Source organism: Tenebrio molitor, chromosome 3 (genome assembly GCF_963966145.1).
Source record: "Tenebrio molitor chromosome 3, icTenMoli1.1, whole genome shotgun sequence".
Taxonomy (NCBI): Eukaryota; Metazoa; Arthropoda; class Insecta; order Coleoptera; family Tenebrionidae; genus Tenebrio; species Tenebrio molitor.
The window spans coordinates 14642318-14666738 of NC_091048.1; the positions used below are offsets into that span (position 1 = coordinate 14642318).

General features: G+C 32.3%; 1 protein-coding gene and 1 long non-coding RNA gene across 7 annotated transcripts in view; one reads left to right on the forward strand and one right to left on the reverse strand.

The window, feature by feature from the left end:
* The first annotated feature begins 1111 nt into the window (after nucleotides 1-1111).
* The window catches only part of sdk (sidekick cell adhesion molecule), an 84030-nt gene continuing 60720 nt past the window's right edge, over nucleotides 1112-24421 (forward strand). For all 6 annotated transcript variants that reach the window (XM_069042164.1, XM_069042166.1, XM_069042169.1 and 3 more), the window contains exon 1: nucleotides 1112-1692. In XM_069042164.1, the coding sequence (XP_068898265.1) occupies nucleotides 1551-1692 (142 nt within the window). In that variant the 5' untranslated portion in view covers nucleotides 1112-1550. The remainder of the gene's footprint in view (nucleotides 1693-24421) is intronic.
* On the reverse strand, nucleotides 6431-6883 carry LOC138126388 (uncharacterized). The gene is made up of 2 exons (XR_011157785.1): nucleotides 6743-6883; nucleotides 6431-6690 (listed from the first exon to the last, which is right to left on the reverse strand). It is a non-coding gene; the product is annotated as an uncharacterized lncRNA (long non-coding RNA).

The following is a 24421-nucleotide window of genomic DNA, read 5'->3' on the forward strand; positions in this document are numbered from 1 at the left end:
GAGTTATCCATGAATCCGAGCTCGTATGTTGTTACTTAAACTCCAATAAACACAGGTTAGATCTCGACATATCAATCACAAAAGACATACGAATTCAAATCCATGGACAAATTAAATTGGTCGCTCGATATAAAAAATAAATTGGAAAGATTTGTATTTATATTAAAGTGTTTGAGAGTTTTGTACGTAGTTAGTTAGGTAAAATACTATGCCAGCGAATAAATTTCGGACATCAAATTTGCTGTTATTTGGAAAAATGAAATGTAGTTTAGGCTTTATTGTCATAATTTCTGACATATTAAAATTATTTTCTCAATACTTCAAAGTGACGTCAGATTAACTGAATCTGAACATGTGAATTGTGTCAAAGTGACAACTGTGGAAAATAGGGTTATTAATATGTAGGGGGTGTTTTACAACTAATGACAATGACATGAAACTGATGTTCGAAATTTATTCGCTGGCATAGTACCCAGATAAAGAAATGTTTTGATTTTATGACCAGTATTTAAAATTTGATTCACTATTTACTGCAGAAATTGCATTGTCTAGAAATATTTTAATTATATTTGAATATGTGTGAATTTGTGTGCAAGTTTAAAATTATTGAACATTGACAAAGTCCATTTTGAATGGCAGTTCTTATCGGAAATTGATGCTTGTCAGATTTGTCATTGTTTTGAATGGAGAACAGATGTTCTCAAATTGATTTGGATTTGTTGAGGTTGTGCTATTACTTCCAAATTCTTCAACAGCAGAACGCATATTTTCACAATTAGCTTTAATAAAAATAAGTTGAGTAATAGCCGTCTGGTTATCAAGTGGAAGTATTCTTCCAATAAAATACTGCATAAGTTGCTCTTTTTCTTACATATTTAGATAACAAATATATGTGGTACATTAGCAATGATGAGGCATATTTATTTATTTTTAGGCTTTTGTTTTATTTTAAGTATTTATCAGTAAATGCACATTGACATTACGTTTTAAAATGTTTTATTTATTGTGTAGAAACATTTATCTGAAGGTAAATTTTGAATATGCGCGCGCTAGCAGGTGATAGTACAATAACGTCAAGTTTAGTACAGTTTTTCACCACCATTTAGTACAAAATTTTTAGTGGCAGTTGTGTGGTGGCAGTAGCTGCGCTGGCGGGGATTATTTCGACGAAAAGTTTGTTGTGTGTTTGTGCGTTCGTTTGGTGAGCACGTCTGTTAAATGTCTTCGTTTGAAAAGACGCGCACAGCAAAATATTACAAACTGGACGTAAAAATTTTTCTTAACGAAAATTTACCAATTATCATTCATAAATAAATGAGTTATTTAGCAGTGACGGGCAGCAGAGAGGGAAGCGCTATGTAAAAGTTAACGGTGTGTTTGTTTAACAGAACTGCATCTACAGGTGGTATCGGTGAGCGGTGAGATGCCGATTGCCGTGTTACGGTTTGTGATATTAAAAATGAATTGTGATTAAAGTGCGTCGCCATGTAATGTCATAGTGAAAATTTAAATCTTTTAACGAAGTTCCAAAACCGGATCGGACTCTTACGATGTTTGTTGAATGGATAAAAGAAAGGACAACTTGGTTTAAAATGGAAGAGAAAGAACGGAAAACACTATGCACTTTACTAGAGATTAAAACTTATTTATTTATTATATATTTAGCTAGTTTTCCGCACGACGCTTTAGCTGGTAAGTATTTTATTACAAGTTTTCTTTTATTGCTCCTCTTACCCTTTTCTATTATTAAATCTATGTTGCCATAGTTTTTGTTTTTTCGTTATTTTTGGCCACAGGTTTTGTGTCGCTATTAAAGAAATGTATCATTTTTAGCTTTTCCTGAAATTTGAAAACTACTAGAAAAGTAGCTTGTGCTAAAAATACATTTTTTAGTTAATTATGTAATTAAATTTGAAACATGTAACTTATTGGAGTGACTTTTTTACATTTAACTGATATTTTGTTTACGAGCTGTCTTTATTTGAAAATTATGAAAAAACACTTCAAAACACCAATCCTACCATTAGATAGGTACTTTTGGGAGCATGGAATTTCGGGCAGCAATTTATTTGTCATTTAAAAAAAAAACCGTTGTAGTCTACGCTTTATTGTCATAAATCTCATAAATCATAATAGGTACCTAATTAATTTTAACTGAACTTCAAAATAAACTGTCACAATTATTTTACATTTTAGTTATTGATTTCCAAAGTTTAATCGAAGACTGTTTAGTTTTCGGAAAATCACATCAAATCACTTGCGCAACTTTTCAGGATTGATGAATGCAACTTGTCAAAATGATATGTGCCAATAGTAGATAATAAAATGAGGTTATTAATACGTCTAGAACCTAAAGCCTATTTCACAACTTATCAGTCAAATTTAAAGTCTGCCCGAAATTCCGTGCTCCCAATACTACTAAGTATGGCGGCCAAAAAATTTTAGCTGTCACTATCTTGACATTTACGTTAAGTGTAAATAAACCTTTAGGAACCGTAACGCGTAACCCCACTTTCGATTCTTGTCATTTTGACATGCATTTTGTTATTCTGCCAATTTAAACTGTTTAAAGCTCAGATATTCCAAAAATCCGACATGAATGAATAAAATTAGAGCAGTCGTACATAGGTAACCTGAGATAAACGTTCTGTGTAGTAGAAAATGACAAAATAATTTCGAGTTTTGAAATTTACCACCCAAAAAATACCAATCATAATCAAGACGGTAATCATAACGACAATAAAGTATGGATTACAATTACATACATATTTCTTTTTGAAATGACGGAAAATGACGACTAAAATTTTTTGCCCGGCATGGGACAGTTGCGGAAACAGAATTCCGGGCAGCATTTTTCTCACTTCAACAAAATATCTGTAAACACCTTTTACTGTCATCATGACTGACATTCAAAAATTAATCTTTTCTGTAGTCAATTTTTGAATTTTTAGTTTAGAGTTACTTGCACTGAGTGTAATTACATAAATCATCGCTTTGATCTGTTGCCTACCGGTTATTTTGCTACAAATCACAATTTTTGAATACAAATACATACAGGGTGTAGAATGGATTTTGGTACATAGGCACTTTACGTGCAATAGTGAAACTCCTCTGATATTGGCTCCCCTAATTATTTTCCAACAAAACCTTAAACACAAAAGTTGTAGAGTAAAAAAAAATGTACCATCGGCTTCATAGAAATCTAGTACAGTGGAAAATCGTAGTTACCTGAATTTTTGGAAATTTAAGTTGTGTAAGTTTGCTATGTGCCACGTTGCTACCCATAAAAAATAATGATAGTGTCAGTAGTGAATGAGAACAGAAATTATACTCCCAACTTGACGTGAACGAATAATGACACTGACAGTTTGATTTGATTTTGTCATTGTCATAGTTACAGTCTCATGCAATCTGTGTAAATTTGGCTGTATGTACTAGATTGCTATGAAGCCGATGGTACTATTGCGATCAAAAAATTTTGGACACTAATGTCATCGTGCTGTCATATATTCTAAAACGACCCTTATGTATTAATAACCTCAATTTTGATTGTGTCAATTTTGAAAATGTGAATGTCAGATTTACCGAGAAAATATTCAAAAAGTTGTAAAAATCAGACAAATGAAATAGAACGAGGTTTTAATTAATAAAAAATACAAAACAAATACCCAAATGTACTCGCATATTAAAAAAATTATATTTTAAACCGGTGTCAAATTGACAACAATTTCATCTTTCATGTGACAGTTTCAATAAAGCATGATTTAGAGTAATTTTTTTAATGTGACAGAAGTTTGATGTCCAAAATTTTATGATCGTAATAGTACCTAAATCCCTTTCTAATTATTTTCTAATACCTTCTGGTTCTGTTAGACAAGAAAAATTAAATATTAAAAATCTACCGATAAAATAGTCAGCCATGATTCCCGACAACAATTAAGTTCATTTTTTTAGACAAGAAAAATTAAATATTAAAAATCTACCGATAAAATAATAATAGCCATGACTCCCGACGTAACGAGTTTGCTGATTTCTCCAAGAATGAACTCTCCTAACAAAGAAGAAAAAGTTAACTTCGTAAAATGGTATTACTCCGGATTGTCCTTTAGAGACATGCAAGCAACATTTCCTGTATTCTATCCGGAGCGACCAATTCCAAGTTTGACATGTCAAATATCATACATTGTCATCTCGGTTACACTTCCCTATTTTGACAAATTCTTTAATTCTTTTTTCCGTTATTGTGTACTTCCGGAAGATGTTAAAAAACAAAACAAATAAGAATTGGGAACCATTTTTAAAACTCTACAATTTTTGTATTTAAGGGTTTGTTCTACAATAATTAGGGGAGCTAATATTCGAGGATTTTTACTTTTACACGTAAAGTGACTATGTACTATTGCGGGCAAAAAAAGTGGGACATCAATGTCATTGTCTTGACTTTTAATGTCAAATAACCCTTACCTGATTCTAACCGTACTTTGAATTGATTGACGTTGTCATTAAGTATTGTAGGTTGTAGGGAACGATTGTAAGTAAGCACGTAGTGAATATTTATTTAATGCAAAGTTCCAATCAAAATCTACCTTTATCAAAAGAAGAGGGCATTTGGAAAAGGAAAATAGGAGTATAAAATAAATTTTTAAACTGTCAGCTGGAATAGTGCCAAAAAAAATGACAATAAAGCTTACTACATCGAATTTTTCAAAACTGCACGCAATAGTACCAAAATCCATTCTACACCCGGTATGTAAGTAAAAAAGACAAAAACATTACAGGAGTAATGAGGTCATTATTAAACCGTAAAGGTTGTTTTAGAATTTATGTTAAGACATTGACAATATTACCCGAAATTATTTCCACAACCGTGCGTTTTGGAAAAATGTTGGAATTTGATAATAATTAATTCTTTTAGTGATAACTTACCCGTACCGATTAAGAAAAGTTTTTAGTTAGTTAACAGTTAACAGTTGAAACAACTAAAAAATACGAAACTATTACTTGACTAGCCGTCTTTATATTAAAAATAATTTTTACTAATGGAATTGTACAATTTATTCAATTCTAATCGTACTTTCCAGGAAATATTTTTCTTTCACATTTTACATTTTTTATACATTTCAATTTGTTACCATTTACATCTTTATGCTGTAAATTTGTCGGTCTAATGTAATAGATTCTTTTAACCACAGAAATAAGTTGACAGTATCATTCAGAATTATAGATGGTTGGTTTACAATCCAGTGAAGCGCATATTATGTTCAGTTTCGAACATTCAGTACATATTTTATATTGTAAACACTGGATACCTACGTCGGTTTTAAAAAACAATCTTAATATCATTTTCGCGCAATCGTGTTATAGCTACTTACAATTGTTGTTGACACAATCTGAAAGTTGAACTTAACAACCCTAATGCTGTAAGTAAATAACGACATCGATACCTACGCAGGTAAGTCATTATTAATGACTTACCTCCGTAATGACATTAACGTCTTCAAAAGATTCCTGTCAAAAAATTACTTCGAAGCCATTTTTTTTCGTATAAACGATTGTGCGAAAAACGTTATGGGATATACGGTTAGTAAGTGCCATAACAGAATCTCGGAAGTTGAAAAATCTCGACTTTCTCGATTCTGTTATAATGCATTTCCTAACCTTATATCCCAATATACTAAACTAGGCAAAAATGAATAGGGAATTCCACAATTTTTCTTGGAAAGCAAAATAATTGTCCCAGTCCTTCCACGTATTCTTAAACACTAGATAAATTTTAAATGTTAGAGGTAAAACATTACATTTAATGTGTATATATTTATATTTCTAACACATTTCATTACACATTTTAAACTGTATTTATAAAAAATTCAAAAATGGAAAAATTCCCTATTTATTTTTGCCTAGTTTATAATAATTAAAATTATTAACAAAATAATAATACATACTCGTACATATATGTGATAATAAAGTAAATACATAATGTATATTCAGCATACATACATAAGACTAATTTTTTGTCAATAGTAATACAAGGAGTGGGTACGAAATTGCCGGAAATTTTCGATCTCAGATACGAGTATTTGTTTCGGCGACAATTTTCACGAGTGAGCGAAGCGAACAAGTGAAAATTGTCTTAAGAAACAAATACGAGTGGTCTGAGGAGAAAATTTCCGGCAATTTCGTACCCAAGAGTTTGTATTCTGCATGACAATTCACCGAGCGAAGATTGAAAAATTCAATAAAATAGAAAATAAAATATCCTAGTGGAAACATTTTGTTGGAAATTTTTGGTGGCAATTTTCACTAGTGAAAATTTCCGGCGGCAATTCTCACTAGTGAAAATTTCCGCGGCAATTTTTTTAAAACAAACGTGATTGGTCCGTACTGATCAATTTCGTAAATCTGATTGGTCGAGAGAATGCGAGTTGAATTGTCATTTAAATATCTAGGTTGCAAACATCTTACATATCTTAAGTGACTTAAAGCTACGTAAACATCAATGAACGAGGCTCTACCGTATCTGTTAAGAATTTTGTAGCAATATTTGGATCATTTTACTAGTTGATGGTCAACCATTGCTCATTTGTTTCCACAAAAGTAATTACATTTTTCAATCACATACCTAGTCTAGACTAGAGACTAGTTTGCGTTTGGCCCGTTTACTTCTATTAATTTGAGATCTAAGATATGCTGAAAATTAACAACATATTAGGTAATATTAAACCATGAGTGATGCATCTACTTTGATTCTCCTTTGATTTTGCATTGGTTTTTATAACTTTTCAACTTTTGAAATACCTGAACTCCACAAGCATGTTACACGTGTACAGAATAAACAAAAGCTTTTAAATAGTTTAAATAGTTTAAACTGTATCGGTTTCTAATCTAACCAGGACTGAGTCATTTGTTGCAATCGCGTATGTCCTTGAAATGTCGTTATTTGTATTTTATTGCTCGATCTATATAGATACTATCTGTGAGTTTCCCGAGTTGTCGAGATAAAAGTACCTCACAATGACAATTTGTGCAATTTTGCTTTCAGTCGGTCTCTTAAATGTCCATTAAATAAATTGGAATCATCCAATCAGATTCATATCTCCTCTGGTTATTGTTACATTAATGACATAATTGTCACATTTAATTTACATCAAATTTACACACTGACTACGCTTTTGACGGACGTAAACTCATGACAGTTTCTAGATAATTTTTAGGTTATCAAATTATTGGAAGAAATATTTTCAATCTTGGGTAGATGCTAGGGATTTGTTTTCATATTGATGAATTTTCCCTTTCTTCCATTTATCAGCGTTTGAATATGTTGACAATAATTTTTTTGATACTTCCGCAATCAATAATCAATTCATAAACCGGAAAACATACACCCCAACGAAAGTTCAACCGGAAAATTACATGACAGTAATGTAGGAAACAATGCCTAACAGAATGTAAGCTAATGGACAACTCGACGAGAAACTTTTCTTTTATGAAGCTTGTTACAAATGGCTACTACTAGAGGTCCACGAGGTCAGCTTTTATTAATATATTGCATGTAGAGTCAAGGACGTAATTATTTGTAAGAAGTGACGGGTTCATTGATTTTAATGAGGCGGACATCACTAATGATAAATAATAATAATAATTAGTGGTGTTGCTAATTTTTTTTAAATTTGGGTTTTAAATGGAATAATAAAATGTTAAAAATTAGGAAAGTAACGTTTTAAACTACTAAAACCATTCAATAGTTTATAGGTTCACCTAAAAACAAATAAAAAAGATGCTATTAAATATCATTGCTTTCCAGCAGAGAACGAAAAAGGAATCTGTATTTCCTTTATATGTACAATTCGAGACACGGAATTTCGAGCATCACTGTCAATATACCGTCAAAAAATGTAAAATAGGCTTTACATTATTAACCTCAATTTTACCGTTTGCGACGATTTTGATTGACATGCGATTGACGTGAACAGAAAATAAATTTCAAAATTTGACTTTTGAATGTCACATTGACAATAAAGAGTGATTTACATCGCAATTTTTTGAAGTGACAGAAAAATGATGCCCGAAATTCCGTGTCTATTTGTATGTACAGTTGCGGCCGTTGAAATCTCAGACAGGAAAGATTTAAACACTCTGTATAAATTCCGAAATTTGATTAGCGTAAACAGGATTTTCATCAAGGATTTTAAAGTCAGTGTGAGTATTTGACATATTAGGTCAGAATCGCGCGTAACTTTTGAAATGCCACAATTATCTGATTTGCAAAAATGTGTTAGACTGAGGGACGGTGTGAGTATAAGAGCCATTGCGAGAGAAATTAATGTGGATAATGTTTGAGTGACATTTTGAGAAACGTCACTTTCAATACCATTTACAAAGCCAAAAGTTTGGCGTTGTCAAAGTGTCTGAGTTTTCAACGGCCGCAACTGTACATATGTACTTATATTTTTTAGTTTAATTCTGGATTCTCAACGTATACATATTATTTTTATTTCATTGATGATATTGTATAAGATTTAATTTGCTTTCTGTTGAAGATACCTGCTGATTTATAGAAAAATATTTTTTTTGTTCGACACTGTCAGAATTTGAGAATTTTCTCCTGTGTGAACGGATTTTGATAAATGTCACAACTACTAAGAGAGACTAAGGGGCTTGTCGAACAAAAAAACGTTGTATTCAACTCGTTCGTGTGTAAATTGGGCCTTTTTTGGCACTCGTGGGCCTTTAAAACGCTCGTTTCACTCGCGTTTTAAACTGGCCCACTCATCCAAAAAAGCCCCAATTTACACACAAACTCGTTAAATAAACTACTATAACTACTAAAATAAGGTGGTACCATGTGGATGATCTTTGTAGTAGTTTAAGGGCTGGAACAATTGATATTTTATGTTTACGAGTTTTTTTTAGCAATTTTGCGTTTCTATATTTGTCATATATTGGTATATTTTTTCCTAATTGATGATGTTGGACGCCTCATGTTTTCTGGGCCAACGGGAATGGACCAGTACTAAATCGTCCAAACCGCTCTTTAATTGCACCATTATTTCAAAATAAACATTAGTGGGTAATTTATTACTCAGTAGTCAAGTTTGTTGGTTCAAGTCGGGTATCACTTGTGTTATCTTTAACTGCGATCGTGTTAATTTAAGTGTTGGTCAATTTATTTATGTTTGGGTTGTTAAACCGAATTTGCTGGTTCAGCCATTTTTCGCTCGATTTTTCCGTGTCCTCCGTTTAAAGTTTTTAAAAAGAGCTTTTAAAGTTAGCGTTTCCGCGCCTTGATAAGCTTTTCAATCAAGTGTTTCAGACAGTTTCTGTATTGAAACATCAAATAATCGTTTAAGGATAATCAAAGGATGGAAATAAAAACTAAATTAAAGTCAAATAAAGTAATCAAATTTTTTTTATGCACGTCATTAATGTTAACATTTTGTTAACCACCTTCTGGGAACGAACTGTAAAACAACGAAGTGCATACGACCTTTGGGACCGCCTTGCATATAAAAGCAACATGCGATCCGATCCGTCAGACTGTGACGTTACTCCGGTGATCTCAATGGTAGTTAGTGCAGTCTCGGAGTGAAGTAAGCGGCCACAAAGGAAATACCTGTGGCTTTGGAATGTGACCAGTCACCAAGACCAAGTTAAGTCCAACAGGGATTACGATTCTTAGGTCTTATTTTTTTATTATGAGATCCTCTATTTATTAGACCGAATGATGTGATCGTAAACGTGTCCTGTACAACATATAATTCATGTTTTGTAATGAGCACAGTTTGTTTTTCGAATCCTGCTGTTTAGAGTCTAAAGAGTTTATAATCGATCAAATATTTGTTGCATCGATACTACTACTGTAAATTGTAAGCCACGTGTTTTCGGTATTTCACCAACTAGTGACGCTACCTTTACAAAACTTTACTCCTCAGAAGTAAAATACATAATTGTTGTGGTTCCTTAATAGATTCCGTTGGTCAATCGATATGTGTTTCATTAAAGTGTATAAAAAATTAGATTTAATATTTTAAGACATACTTAATTGAAGGTTGATTCAGGTTAATATATTTTTAGTCCAGTTTTCATGTATGAAGATCGACATACATATTTTTACTAATAGAAAGAAAACCAGTAAGAAGTTAATTTACTTGCTACATTTCCGATATAATTTTTATTTGTTGTAAAGAAGTGTAACATCATTTTGTTCATTATTATTTATTGATTAACAAACAGTTATGTTTGTGTAGATAAACTCTGCTTTCTTTTTTTTGTGTTAAATGGAAATGAATGTAGTTTCAACCCAATTATAGAGGTTGGTTGTTTGTCAAAATTAAAAGAGCTTTTATGTTCTGCAACGAGATTTTTTTTACGTTGTTTGAATTGCATTGCATACCTACACACATCTAAAATTCTTTGTTTACGTGAGGAATTATTACGGTGATTTGATCATTTTCATTTTTTTTTTCAAAATGCTAAACGCTTTTTTCTTTTTTTTTATAAACAGTTAAAATTTTAATTAAATATTGAAATGATTGTATTTGAGGCGAAGAGGGAAATTGTACGAGATAGGGATTACATTATGTGCATGGTGAAATAAGTAGGACACCGAAATTTGATAATTCTGATAATTTTGAAATTCATACCGTGCGATCCTCCAAAATTCTTTCTATCAAGTGGGTCATGACAGTGGAAACGAATGTCGTTGGGCTGCAGGATATTTGGCGCATATTTAAATGTCCGTATCCTTTGATGTTTTAAATTTCACATTTTTTTATTTTATGGTATAATTATAATAATGACATAGCTCACTTGATAGAAAGACTTTTGGATCGCTCGGTATATTATATCGGGCGTTCAAATGAAATCCTGGGCTGGGAAGGCAACATAGACAAATGTCATTCGCCTCAAACCAGGGGACATTCAAACTTTACACTGTTCCAAATGGTTTACTTTTTTCAACGCCTACTCAGCCCAGGCTTTCATTTGAACGCATGATACATTCATATCGGTTGGTGTCTTTAATGTTGCAAATTTGAAATTTTAGTCAGCCCACAGGGACACATAATTTAGTATAGTTGTCATGTCATTACTTTGATCTTCTCTTCAAAATTTCAAATGAAACCCTACATTTTTCATGACACATTGTGGAAGAGGAGATTTGTTATAGTACTCGTATTTCTGTGCAAAAAAGTGATAAGTTACGCAGGAAAGTTTTGGAGATATTTGACTTCAAAGTTTTAAGAAACTGAGTAGGTACTTTTATCGATATTTTTATTAAGTTGGCCTGTTTAGAACAATGAGAATAAAACAATTCAGGTTCAGTGTTAATATTTAAAACTGCGATTATGTATTTAATAAAGAAACATGGAGATATATGAATATAATGTCGGGGAAATTACGAAATTAGAGAATAAATAATTATCTCAATTTTAAAGGAAAAAAGTCCTATCTAAAGCGATAATCGAGACAAGACATCCTAAACTCGACCAATCAGAGTTGAACATCATTAAGATGGGATGGAATTTTGAATTTTGTTGGAATATTAATACATAATTATTTTTGTTGTCTAACAACCTGTCCGACTTTTTTGGGATTGGTAAAATTGCAGTTCTACGACAGGCTGTACTTCCTGAATCCTGGATGTAATAAGCTAATTTAGGTTAAGACGTGCCTGCATATTACGAATATAATAGAAAATAGTATATTACACTATAAGTGATGAAAGTGCCTGATTTTTCAACGAGCAACACATGATATACTTACTCACGAGCTTCAGCGAGTGAGGATAGTATTGCGAATTGAAAAATCGCACTTTCATCACGAATTGTGTATACTATTTTTTCCAACATCGCTTATGAAAATGATACTTTCATCACCCAATTTAAATTTTCCTCACTAGTGAGTTCACTTTCTCCATTTTCCTCACTAAATTGGGTGATGAAAGTAGGTATCATTTTCATAAGCGACGTTGGAAAAAAGATATACATATTAGCTCTAGGTGTGAAGATACAACATAATGTGACACTCGAGTTAATACATTGTTGCTACTCGAATTGGACCGTATTAAGTCTAGGTAAGATTTATATTATGACACTACATTATCTATAGCATTAAAAAGACAAAGCACTTCTTTCTTGAGTGAAACGTGTACGAAATAATCCTTAGTTTAACCGAAAAAAATTGTATTAAATCTCCTCTACATTTAATAATAAATAAATTAAAATGCGTTAAAAAAACTTTGTCAAGGCCACGAATCGAGAAGGTCCAGCTTTCATCTTTCAACCATCTTAAGACTCAATTTCTACAGGTTAGTGATATCAAAATAAAGGAAGATATGTTTTTATTGATATCTTTATGTTTTTATTGATATCTTGAATGTCCTAGACCCAGTTGCATAAAGCGATGTCAAGGCGTTGTTAAAGTTAACATAATGTCAAGCGATCTGATTGGAGGATACTTAAAATTTTATTTGAATCAGCCAATCAAATGGGTGGATTTCAGACTTGACTCTTTGTTAGCTGACTGACACGATGTTAACTAAGCTTTATACAACCGGGCCATATTATATCAAGGCATTTCATGATAAACATTTTCTAAATTGGATATACGAGTCATTCTTTTTTAACCTTACTTTCTAAACTCAGGGTAGTTGAAATACTAAGAAAAAATGCTTTATCAAAGAAACAAATTGAACGTTTTTCTTCATCAGTGTAATTAGTTGACGTAATTCAATTACTGAATTTGTGAATAAGTTTGAAATATGTATAAATTACATTTTTCTACTTTGGTATCATAAGTAAGTCCTTGTGAAACTAAAAGTAGTGTCACAAAGGAATTTGTTGTGGAACTGTTTTTGTTTTTTTTTTTAAACGTATTACGTTGGTGTTGCTGTAATAGCACGCTGGCCAACGTCCGGCATCTCTAGCGAGCTCTTGTTAACAATTAAAACATTCGACATTTGACATAAATTTCACAGAAATGCCACCATTACTCATGCTACACAAAAGTCCCTAGATTATTTCATAATTAGATTTTTGAGTTGTTATCAAATTAATGGGACCAAAATAAAAAAAATAATATATTACACTAATTTTATAAGACGCACTGTGACACTCGTTCTGTTGGAGCACCAACTCGTGTCACAATCAAGCGCCTTATAAAACTCGTATAATAATATGTATACTATTTTAAAAGCTTGAAAGAGGAGATAAAACTGTGTATGTACCACAATAGAGACAGTTATTGACCTGTGATGAATAGTAGGAAAATTTATGTACAGTTTAGTGAACTAAGATCCCATTAGATATAGGCTTATGATAAAGAAACACACAAAATTCATAAAACGCAGTTTTAATTTAAAAAAAAAAAAAAAATGCATAAACACGTCAAACAGTTTTTTAAATTCTGCGTCTTTTAACGTATATAGAAAAAAAATTGGGTCAAATTTGTCAAAGTCAATGGAAAGCTACGATTCCGATTAGATAATTTGATAGCTTACTTTTCTGGATTATAAAATAGTTATTTATTTAACGAGTTCGTGTGTAATTTTTAAAGGTCCACAAGTGCCAAAAAAAGCCCAAATTACACAAGAACGAGTTGAATACAACGTTTTTTTGTTCGACGAGCCCCTTAAAGGCTCCAAATCGCTAAAAATCTTTAAAATTAGCTTGACGTTTCGTTTTGACAAGTTGTCAACTTTATCAAAATCCGTTCACACAGGAGAAAATTCTCAAATTCTGACAGTCAAACAAAAATCTAGTTTAAATAGGGAATAAAAGATAAGCAAATTAATAAAGAACGAAATAGCAAGAATAAAGCCAGAATTTACTCTAAAAACTGTTTGGCGTGTTTCTGCATTTTTTTCAATAATTAATATGTACTGTACGTTTTCTGAATTTTGTGCGTTACTTGATCATAACCCTGTATGTATTATAAAAACCATATTAAATTATGTATCTTTTATGGAATTATACTGTTGCAAAATCTGTACTATTCCGCACATATGCATCTTGCCAGTTTAATTTTCTGTTGTTTAATTTGAATTCAGATTTCTTTTGATGTTACATAATTTAAAATGAATAGTAACTTCATTTTAATGTTTAGGAAAGTATGTGATAATTATTCAAAAGAACATAAACGAAATGTGTAATCAACAAAATGGGAATCATTGTTGGTCAAATTTTCACCAGACAATTTTGCCTAATTGCCAATAAATCCAGCTGTGTAAAACAAAAAGGCAATGATTAAGCGATTAATTATAAAAGTAAAAATTATTAAGGGTCATGCAAGAAGCTCATAAAAATGAAAATTTGCCACATCAACACAAAAAACCAAGACATGTTTGAATAAAATTCGTACAGCGCACGCCAACAATAATTTATTTCGGTTTAGATTACTAGGAAGTTATCTGTTCAGTTTTCAGATAGATGCACTTTTCAACATAAACACGTTTATTCCAATAACAGCATGGTACAGATTCATAGAACCATTTTTCTACAGAATAGAATTTCCTTATACAAATGTACTTCCACTCGGCTGCTTTATAATACCTAACTTCTTTACACCGTCCAGACGAAATCGATCATACATCCGTGTTCTTTCTTTCGTTCCTTCGATGGCAGGTAAATCAGGACGGTGAGAGCCAGGTGCACCTGAAAGAATTTCGCATCGTCCTCTCGGGCCAACCAGGAAACCCGTTTCCAATACCAATTGTCTAAATGTGTTTTCAGTAAATTTAATATAATTGAGATTAAGATTTCGAGGCACGCCAGGTGAACATTTAGATTAATTTAGTTACCTCCTTCGGTAATTCGAGAAAATGAACAAATATATACACCTAGAGTGAATGAAATAAATCGACGCTAACTTACGTTCTGAATCAATTCGAGAGGGTCGGGATTGGCTATGTCGAGTGATTTGTACGTAAAAAAAAAGGTGCAAACATATTTTACCAAACGTAAAACGGTGAAAAGGTCAACTGGAAATTAACAATTTACACTATTGCATATGGAAACGTATATAACGCAACAACGGTTATACATCTGTCGGGAAAAAAATTGTCAGCCCCACATCCTGATTCACCCCTTGTGTTGAAGGGCGAGTCGGAGTTTTAATAAAAATGGGTGCCGGAATTGAAAACTGCGTATAATGTGTAATATAAATATGTTACGATAAAATTAAGCTTCTCCGAGTTTATTATTAATAATTTTATTCAAAAATTCTTTTGTTGGACAAAACGGTTCGCCGTTTATTTGAGGAATATAGTAATTTACTTCCTTTTGTGTTCTGTTATCTCTTAATTATCCATAATTTTAATTAAACTTTTTTCCCGAAAGAATGTTGTAAAAAAAGGGGCTATCGATTCGTTATTAACGAATGGAACATATTAGTTGTTCCCTTTTTTCTAATGGAAGTCTGTAGTCACACAAAGGCAATTACCCTAATAACGCTTTTCACCTTTTTGAACTACATATTTAAAAAACCTGAAGTAAAGGTTTTTATGTTTCCTCAAAGGTCGTGAACTGTTTTAAGTGAATTATTTAACCAACACAATTCGGATTTTTAACGCCACATCAATAATAGAAAAGAACCGCGCCAGCACGGAAATGTCTAGAAAAAAATTGACGAGATTACCGAAAAATCAATTTTCTTTTGTTTAATCATAAGGGATCTTTTTTTATTTGATCTAAAATAAGCGATACTGATGTGTAAGATTATTTTTAAATGTAAAACAAAATCAGAATGTGACATCCTCTTTAGACGAGTGACTTAAAAATCCGAATCTTTAACAATCGGATAAATACTTTACTTTTTTCATTTCAGAGCTTGTTTTTACCCAAAAATTTCAAATTAAAAACTGAGAAAACTAGCTCTTAGGTTTTTGTAAAGCTTCAGTTATGTAATTTATACCTCTGCTTTGTTCTTTTTAATCTGATTTGTCAGCAAAAGACTATTATGAAATTACAATAGGAACTTTATACGTCTGCATAATGGAATGAAGTCGTAAGTCTGTTAAAATGTGTAATTTCTTCTTGTTAAGCTGTGATATTTTTTAAAGCCCCATTACAACACAATGATTCAGAAGTTTAATTAACCTCTTTTCTCTTTTGAAACTTCATAATCATTACAAATTTTAAATTAAATGTCACTATTTTTGTACTGACTGAATAATTTCGGAGGCTTTTGGATTTTATTTATAATTTAAAATGAAGTAATTTAAATATTTACTCGAGAAGAAAATTGCGAGTTTAAGATTCTGACCTGTATAAATATGTCAAATGTATCACTAGAATAAATTGAATTTAAACTGCTTCCAATAATTTTTTTATTTAACAAGTGTTAACAAACAGACAGCATGAGGTATTTAAATTACATAATGCATTTATTATTTGAAATTTATTTGTCAACAGTTGCTAATTATGTAACAAGATATTAGTATATTGTGATAATATAAGGTTAGTAAGCGCATTATAACAGAATCGAGACGATGTTGAGATTTTTCAACTTTCGAGATTCTGTTATGACATTTATTAACCGTATATTCCACAACGTTTTTCGCACAACCGCTTATACGAAAAAAATGTCTTCGAAGTAATTTTTTTGACAGGAATATTTTGTAGTTCATTTAAATTTATCCTCAAAGTTGGCGTTGAAGAATCGATTGTGAACGCATCAGTTTACAGAGTAAAAACACGTTCACAATCGACTCTTCAACGCCAACTTTGAAGATACATTAAATGAACTTCCGATGTAACATTTAAAATATTGTGCTGTTGGACAGGGCAACTACTCTAGGGGTTTTTGCTATTGTACATTGTTCTCTAATATGCATAATACACTTTACATATCCTTTTTATTCAGTGTGTCCCCGGATAGGTTTTTTCATTTTTTTAATGTTTATTTCACAAATCAAAGATTTTTATTTTTAACAGTTCTCTTATGAGTAAAAAAAAATTACACTTACATTATTACTACAAGTTACCGGCTTAACACTAATAAGTTATAATTAAGTAAAAGTAAAATAAAATCTTAGATTAAATGGAAAAAAAATGAAAAATCATAGTTGGCCGATGATTTTGAAATTTTGTCAAGGGGTTTAAATGTTGATTCTGAACAACTTTTCTTAATAACTTTTTGTCGTATTTACCACATAAAAGGCATTTTACTCGACAGAAAAATAGGTTTTTTGAAAATTTCCAAGGCATACTTGACTTTTCAAAACTAAAATTATATTAAAAATTAGTCTTTAAGCAAGCAGGGCTAAACCCCAAAAAATTAAAATTTAAATCGAATTTTTTTAATCTTTTACAAGAATCGTCTCACCTATCCGGAGACAGTGTATGATAATAATTGATAATGTAGGATTATAAAATTTCAAAAAATTACATACAAGTACAGTATCTCAGAACTGCCTCCCCAGAGAGAAAAAAAGGAATATTTGGATAAATGTGATAATGTGAATTTTAAAGAAAAAAAACTCCTAGCTCACGCTATAATTGAAAAAAGACATCCTAAATTTGACAAATCAGAGTTCACCATCAAAGTATATAGGATGAGGGCAATTTTGCGTCAAATTCCAAGTAAATTTTTCGCTGATTGTTGCGATATCAAGAATTATTTTTGTTGTCTAGCAATCTGTCCGATTTTTTAGAAATATATCTGAGGACGAGCTTCTGGAATTGGTGAAATTGAAAACTTTAAAACTCGGTTATGTGATTTATTTTAGTCTATTTTGCTGTCGGCACGTGCCTGTTTTCTATGGGGAGACAGTTCTGGGACAGGCTGTGTATTTTTTGCCGGAATTATATTTCGATATACGGATGGGGTTCGATTTATTTTTGATATGTTTACTTTATATTTAAATTAAATTAAATAAACATAAAGATAAAGATACATTATTATGAACCTAATTTGTATTGTAATGTAATGTACCGTATGTTTCAAAAAATTTCTGGTCAAGTAGGTCCTGCAAAACAAAAGCATTAAAAACGTATGGCGCAGTTTGTCAAATAATAATTGAACTGTCAGAAACGTCATTAATTGCCGTAATAATTTCGAGAAAGTGACAGTGTTCAGCGGAAGTGATCAATCCAAAATTCGAACTGAGGAAAATATCGCGACCGTCGAACGTCAACTGGAAGACAAACCCCAATTATCTCTCAGGCAACTGTCGCAGCAGTGTCAACTTGTCAAAGAATTGTTCGAAAGGATGTTTATGTTCTGTGTCAATGTTAAGGAACTTCCTCACGATGTGACATGAGTATAATAATTATTATTTTTATTATTAATTGGAGGAATAAAGGCATTAGCCTGTTTTATTCCCAGAAATTAACTTAGCAAGCTTTAGTGTAGGATTTCCAACAGATGTATTTGCTCCGTTCGAGTCGCGGCTGGGCCAGAGGATATTTTTGTAATTTATTTTTAAAAACAACTACACTGTTTGATTCAACTATGTCATTGTTTAAGCTGTTCAGAAAGACACGAATGGGTAAAAAATGTTCTCTGCATTTGGCTTTATGTTGCATTTTTATTATGTTTTTTGTTGCAAAAATTGTTTTTTTTACTAGAAATTTTAACTTAACAACTACTCTTTATACTTCAGTTTCCATATAAAAAAAATCTTTGAAATAAATATCGTGAAAAACGGATTTTTTTCCATAAATAGCAAATTATTGTTTAAACAATATAAATATTTACGTGCCCCAAACAAAATGTTTCTGATTTCAAATAATATATAAATACACACATTTAAAAAAAAAATCATCAAAATCGGAGCTGTTTCTGAGGATTAAGAAGTAAAAACCTTCATTGACTCGACTAGCTACAGCACGGGAGACTTCGTTATTTGTGGCAATTTTTTGATGATAGGTTGATCCGTCGAGATCTCTGGCCTGCACTTTCAATGTGCATCGAAGCTCAAAGCTATCATTTTCAACACTTACTCTAGAGTAATTTAAAACACATTATTGTTTATTTATTTATTGTTATTATATTACTTGTTTACACATACTGCACGGATTTATTTGTTTTTATTTAACTTTAACCCCATTAACCTGTTACACGAAGGTAGAAGACCGTTCATGGCGGCAATATTAAATTTTCAGCCAACGCAAATTCGTATCGTAAGAAAATAACCGTTCTCAAGCTTTTCTTGAAATTGTCATTTTATGACAGATCTTTCGAAACAATTATTGTGATAAACACATTTACGCGTGGATTATTCAAGTTACGCCATACGTTTTCAATGCTTTTGTTTTTCAGAACCTACTTGACCAGAAATTTTTTGAAACATACGGTATAAAAAGTAAATGTTACCTTTTAGATATGAATCTAAGTTTAAAAAGTCACAAATGAAACTTTTGAATTGAAAATTCTAATGAGAAGTGATTAATATTAGTGATGAAACGATTACGATTATGATTAATCGTAACCGCCGATTATCGCGAATTTTACGATTAATCGTAATCGCAGATTACGCATACGATTATTATACGATTATTGTAGGACGAGTTCCTACAAGTTTAGTAATTATTGCGCAATGCAATCGACAGGCAAATGCAAGTAGCAGTGTGTCTTAAGAACAGTGAAGCGTTCTCAGTGAATTTAGTTAAGTTTGGTGGTTTTATTTACAATAAAATTGAAGAAAAAATATTTACAATGTCTGGAAAAGTTAAACGTACAGAAACTAGTGAAATTTGGAAATATTTTACTAAAAAAATGGATGACATTAATAAAGCGGCCTGTAGATATTGCAAAGCGGTAATTTCTCGAGGAGGGAAAAACGCAGCATCAAAAGGTTTTACTACTACTAATATGTGGGCCCACGTAAAACGGTTCCACCCGGAAGTTCTAGAAAAAGTCACCCTTGGCGAGGAATGTTTGACAGATATGGAAGGCCCTTCTCCAGCGAAAAAACAAGCAACAATTACAGAAATATTTTCACGATCTGCTTCATACAGCTCGGACCATCCTCGAGCAAGAGAGATAACAAAGTTAATTGTTGAAGAAATGTGCCTTGACATGGAACCCTTGGATCATGTAAATAAAAAAGGCTTTCAAAGGCTTATGAAAAACATTTGTCCCAAATATGAAATGGTATCAAGAACACATATAACACAAACAATATTGCCGGATATGTACAACCGTGTAAAAACGAAAATCCAATGTGAATTGAAAAATCTTCCATACATTTCTGTGACAACAGATCTCTGGACTAGCGATTCATCTTCACACGTTAATGATTTTATTAGTATAACTGCACATGGACTAAACAAAAATTTTGAATTGAAGAATTTTTGCCTTGAAGTGATGCCTTTTGAAGGTGAAAAACATTCTGCCGAAAACATAAGTGACAATTTACAACTGGCAATGTTAGAGTGGGAAATTACTGACAGAGTGAAAGTAATTGTTACAGACAATGCTCGAAATATCGTAAATGCCGTCAAAGATATCCACGAGGTGAAGCATGTGCCTTGCATGGCTCATACGTTGCAACTTGTGTTACAAGATGGTCTTTTGGAACAAACTAACATAAAAGATGTGGTGAATACTGCTAAGAAAATAGTAGGCCATTTTAGTCATTCAACAACAGCCATGAAATTGCTTCAAGAAGCTCAAGAAACATAATATTCCGCAACATGTTTTGATACAGAACGTTCCGACTCGTTGGAATTCTACGTATCTGATGTTAAATAGATTATACGAACAGCGCATTGCTATCCAAGCTGTTCTTCCAAAATTAAATTGCCAATTCGATCTAAATACACAGCAATGGATTCTTGTTGAACAAGTGGTCCAAATTCTGGTATATTTTGAAGATGTGACCAAAGCATTAAGTAAAGATGCAATTACATTATCTGATGCTATTCCTCTTATCAATAGTCTATTCAGAATCATACAAAAAATTTCTTCAGACGATACAAAACACCAAACGGTGAGAAATATGGTAGAGACTCTGCAGACACAGATGATTTATCGATATGGTAATATTGAAGAAAATGAAACCTACATATTGGCCACCGCGCTGGACCCAAGATACAAAACCCGTATATTTCGAAATATCAACGCTTCTAAAAAAGTTACAGAACTTCTTTATTCTGCTATAACAGAAGAAAAAACAGAAATTTCACCATCTGTTTCTTCCCCAAATAGACCTTCTACAAGTACTGGAATTTGGAGCATTTGTCGAGAAATAATCGACGACAGTGAAATCAGTGAACCATTGTCAAATTTTGCGAGTAAGATTACTTAAATTTTCAGAATTTTCAGACACTTAACAACTTTTTTTCTTAGTCAATACTGCCAAAGATGAGGTTGATGCGTACCTGAAATCAGCCAATATATCACATTCGTCAGACTCCCTTGAATATTGGAGAGAAAATGTTAACTTTCCGCGCTTAAAAAACTTAGCTCTAAAATATCTATCTTACAAACCCGCTTCAGTTCAGTCAGAAAGGTTTTTCTCCACAGCAGGACTTATTCAGACTCCGAAAAGAAATCGCCTAAGTCCTAACAACCTCCAAACGCTGTGTTTTTTAAATAAAAATTTGCCCATTGTTAATTTTGAATATTAAACACAAAGTACATATATACCAAGCGATCATTTAAAAAATAAATCGAGTTTGCTTTGAAGCTATAGCATGGGTTGCCATAGGTAACACGCCGACTCGATTTATTTTTTAATTGATCGCACCGTATTACTGTTTATACTACTTAGGTTTAGACTTTATTTTAATTCAAATCATTAATATTATTTATTTATTATTATTTCGTATTATTATAATGGTTTTTCAAATTGGTGTTTTATTTCCACAAATATAATCGTAATCGTAATCGTAACCGTACGATTATAACTTCAATATTCGTAATCGTAATCGTAATCGTCAATTGGTAATCGTTTCATCACTAATTAATATTGAAATGTCTTATTATACGGTAGTTATTTTCACTTTTAAGTTTTGTCGATGTCCAAAACCTTTGAAGCGTGAATCTATGACTTCCTGGACGTCGCGTTGTGCATGCATTGTTTAATAAAAGTATGCAAATACTTTAATACATATTTATTTATTGTTTGATAATGTTAGGAGAACTGAATCCTTTTAGAGTTTTTTTTTTACTTTACTTTATGCAGACAGTGGCGGCAACAAACCTATTGTTTTACTCAGAAAGTTGTTTTAAAAAGAATTTATAAGATGTTGAATCTGGACAAGGACCACACGAAATTGTTCCCTTTTGTGCTATTTACTTGCTGACAACGTAACACATGTCTAGTTTTGATACTTTGCGTACTTTGCAAACAGAGGTATGGTCAAACCAACAGTTTGGAGGATACACGAAGGCACTTACTGGTTTACTTATTCATTGCACTAGATAGAATTTCAAATTTTTTTGTTCATTTCCATCACATTGCGATAAATAAACGAGTTTTTCAAACAAAAATATCAACGTCATTCAAGCTCACGTTTCCCAATTCAAAAATAAAACCCACTAAAAACGACCGTCACGATATGTTTTTCTGTTAACACAAATACGTACATACATACATTCGCCACGGTAGGCTTTTAATCATCGGTGATGACGATGACTCTCCTGTTTATTGTTTCATCTTGATTTTTCCATATGCATTGTTACAATAGACTCTGATTACTTTAGTTTGTACCCCCAAACCATTATTTATTCAATTAATATTTAATTCGCTATGAATAGTCTATCATGAGCCATATTCAAGTTGCATACATGTCTCCCTTAGCATGTGTGAATTAATTACATGAGTCACAAGAGTGAGGATCACGTCTCAGCATGATTTACAACGGCGGAACCCATGAATTGAGAAATTATTCAAAATGTGTGTCCAACTGACAGGACCATATGTGCCCGAACTGTAGTTTCATCTCGAAACCGTCGTTAGTCCCATGAAAAGCCATCGAATCGACTATCAATCATTTTCTTTCACTTTTTCGTCAGATTCTGCTCTGTTGCTTCTGACTCTAGCTAATAATAATATCGCACCCTCTCCATTATCTAATTACGTGTGCATTTTGCCAGAGCGAAGCGTGCAGTGAACAAGACCACAAGTGAGCGTGACGTCGGTGGTTTACCAGAACAATAGAAACGAGAGGATTGCGATCGTGTTTTGTCAGGCGCCGTAAAGCTTCAGATCTACTATACGCAGATGTTCACGTGGGGATTTAACAGCTTATAATTGGATTATTTAGGGATTCTTGTAAATCCGGAATCTAGGTATCTACTTGCACGATGACACGTCCTATCATTCTTTGTTGTTTCAAGTTTTGCATCATTACCATTCGAACGTTGTCTTCGGGAACACGAACATTGTCGTTAACAAAGCCGTTGACAGTCCTGACGTTGCATGTAATTAATTCTCGAAACATAACTTGTTTCCTGTTGAATTTTTTGTTAATTTAAAAGCTCCACAGTCTCTCTATTAAGTAACGTTATTTGAATAACCTAAAATTGCGGGCTTTAAATATTTACACGACATTCATATTTGTCATCTAAATAGAATTGTGTTGTGATGCAGGTATTTCGAATGCTCCAGATACACTGAAAGGTAATCGCGTAACCCGAACACACATCCGAATATTACGTAAGTGTTCGGTGATGACATAAAGCAGCATAGAGAAGAGTTGTTCCCTTTTTCTTAAATTAACTCCTGCATGGAGGGACATCGTCCTATTTTGTAGGATTTTGGAGATGAGCTTATTTTACATGTTGGCGATAAAATCTAAATTTTAGTAAAAATTGTATAACTCAGGCAGCATTCCCGCACCATCGACGTTATAACGGAATTGGTGACTATTGATTAAATAAAAATAAAGAAAAGGGTCTTTATCTATTTTCTTCTCGAACGATGTTATAGTGGTAAGGTGAGATTGGAATGCAAATGGTATTGCATTTTAGAACATGCACTTGTAACTTAAAAGACCACATTTATAAAGAATGTGGATGAGTAAACGGGATCGTACGAATGTCAGCGTTTTCTCTGCCAACACGCAATTTAAGAAACATATGACTCCCTAGAGAGTTTACGATTTTTTCCAAGTTTAGATAATGCCGGCTGAAGTAGAAATAAGTTCAAAACAAGTTTTTTTGATAAAATGAATAGAATAACCATTTATGTTTGGACGCGGGATTTGGTTGTTTCGCCAGGCATTCGGGTCTTTTAGCTCTGTGGTGTGAACAAAGTTTGGATTGCATTACTTCATTTACGAATTTGTGTAGTAACAAAACAGAATTTGATTTCGTCCTGGCAATGGGCCAAGTATTATTAACGTTCCGTTGCAATCTGCATGTGTTGATCACTTTTTGCTATTAACTTGCTTGGAATTCGTTACAGATCGTTGAACCACTTTATTTGTAATTAAGTAATGGCATCACGAAACCACGAAAGCTAAGTAGGAGA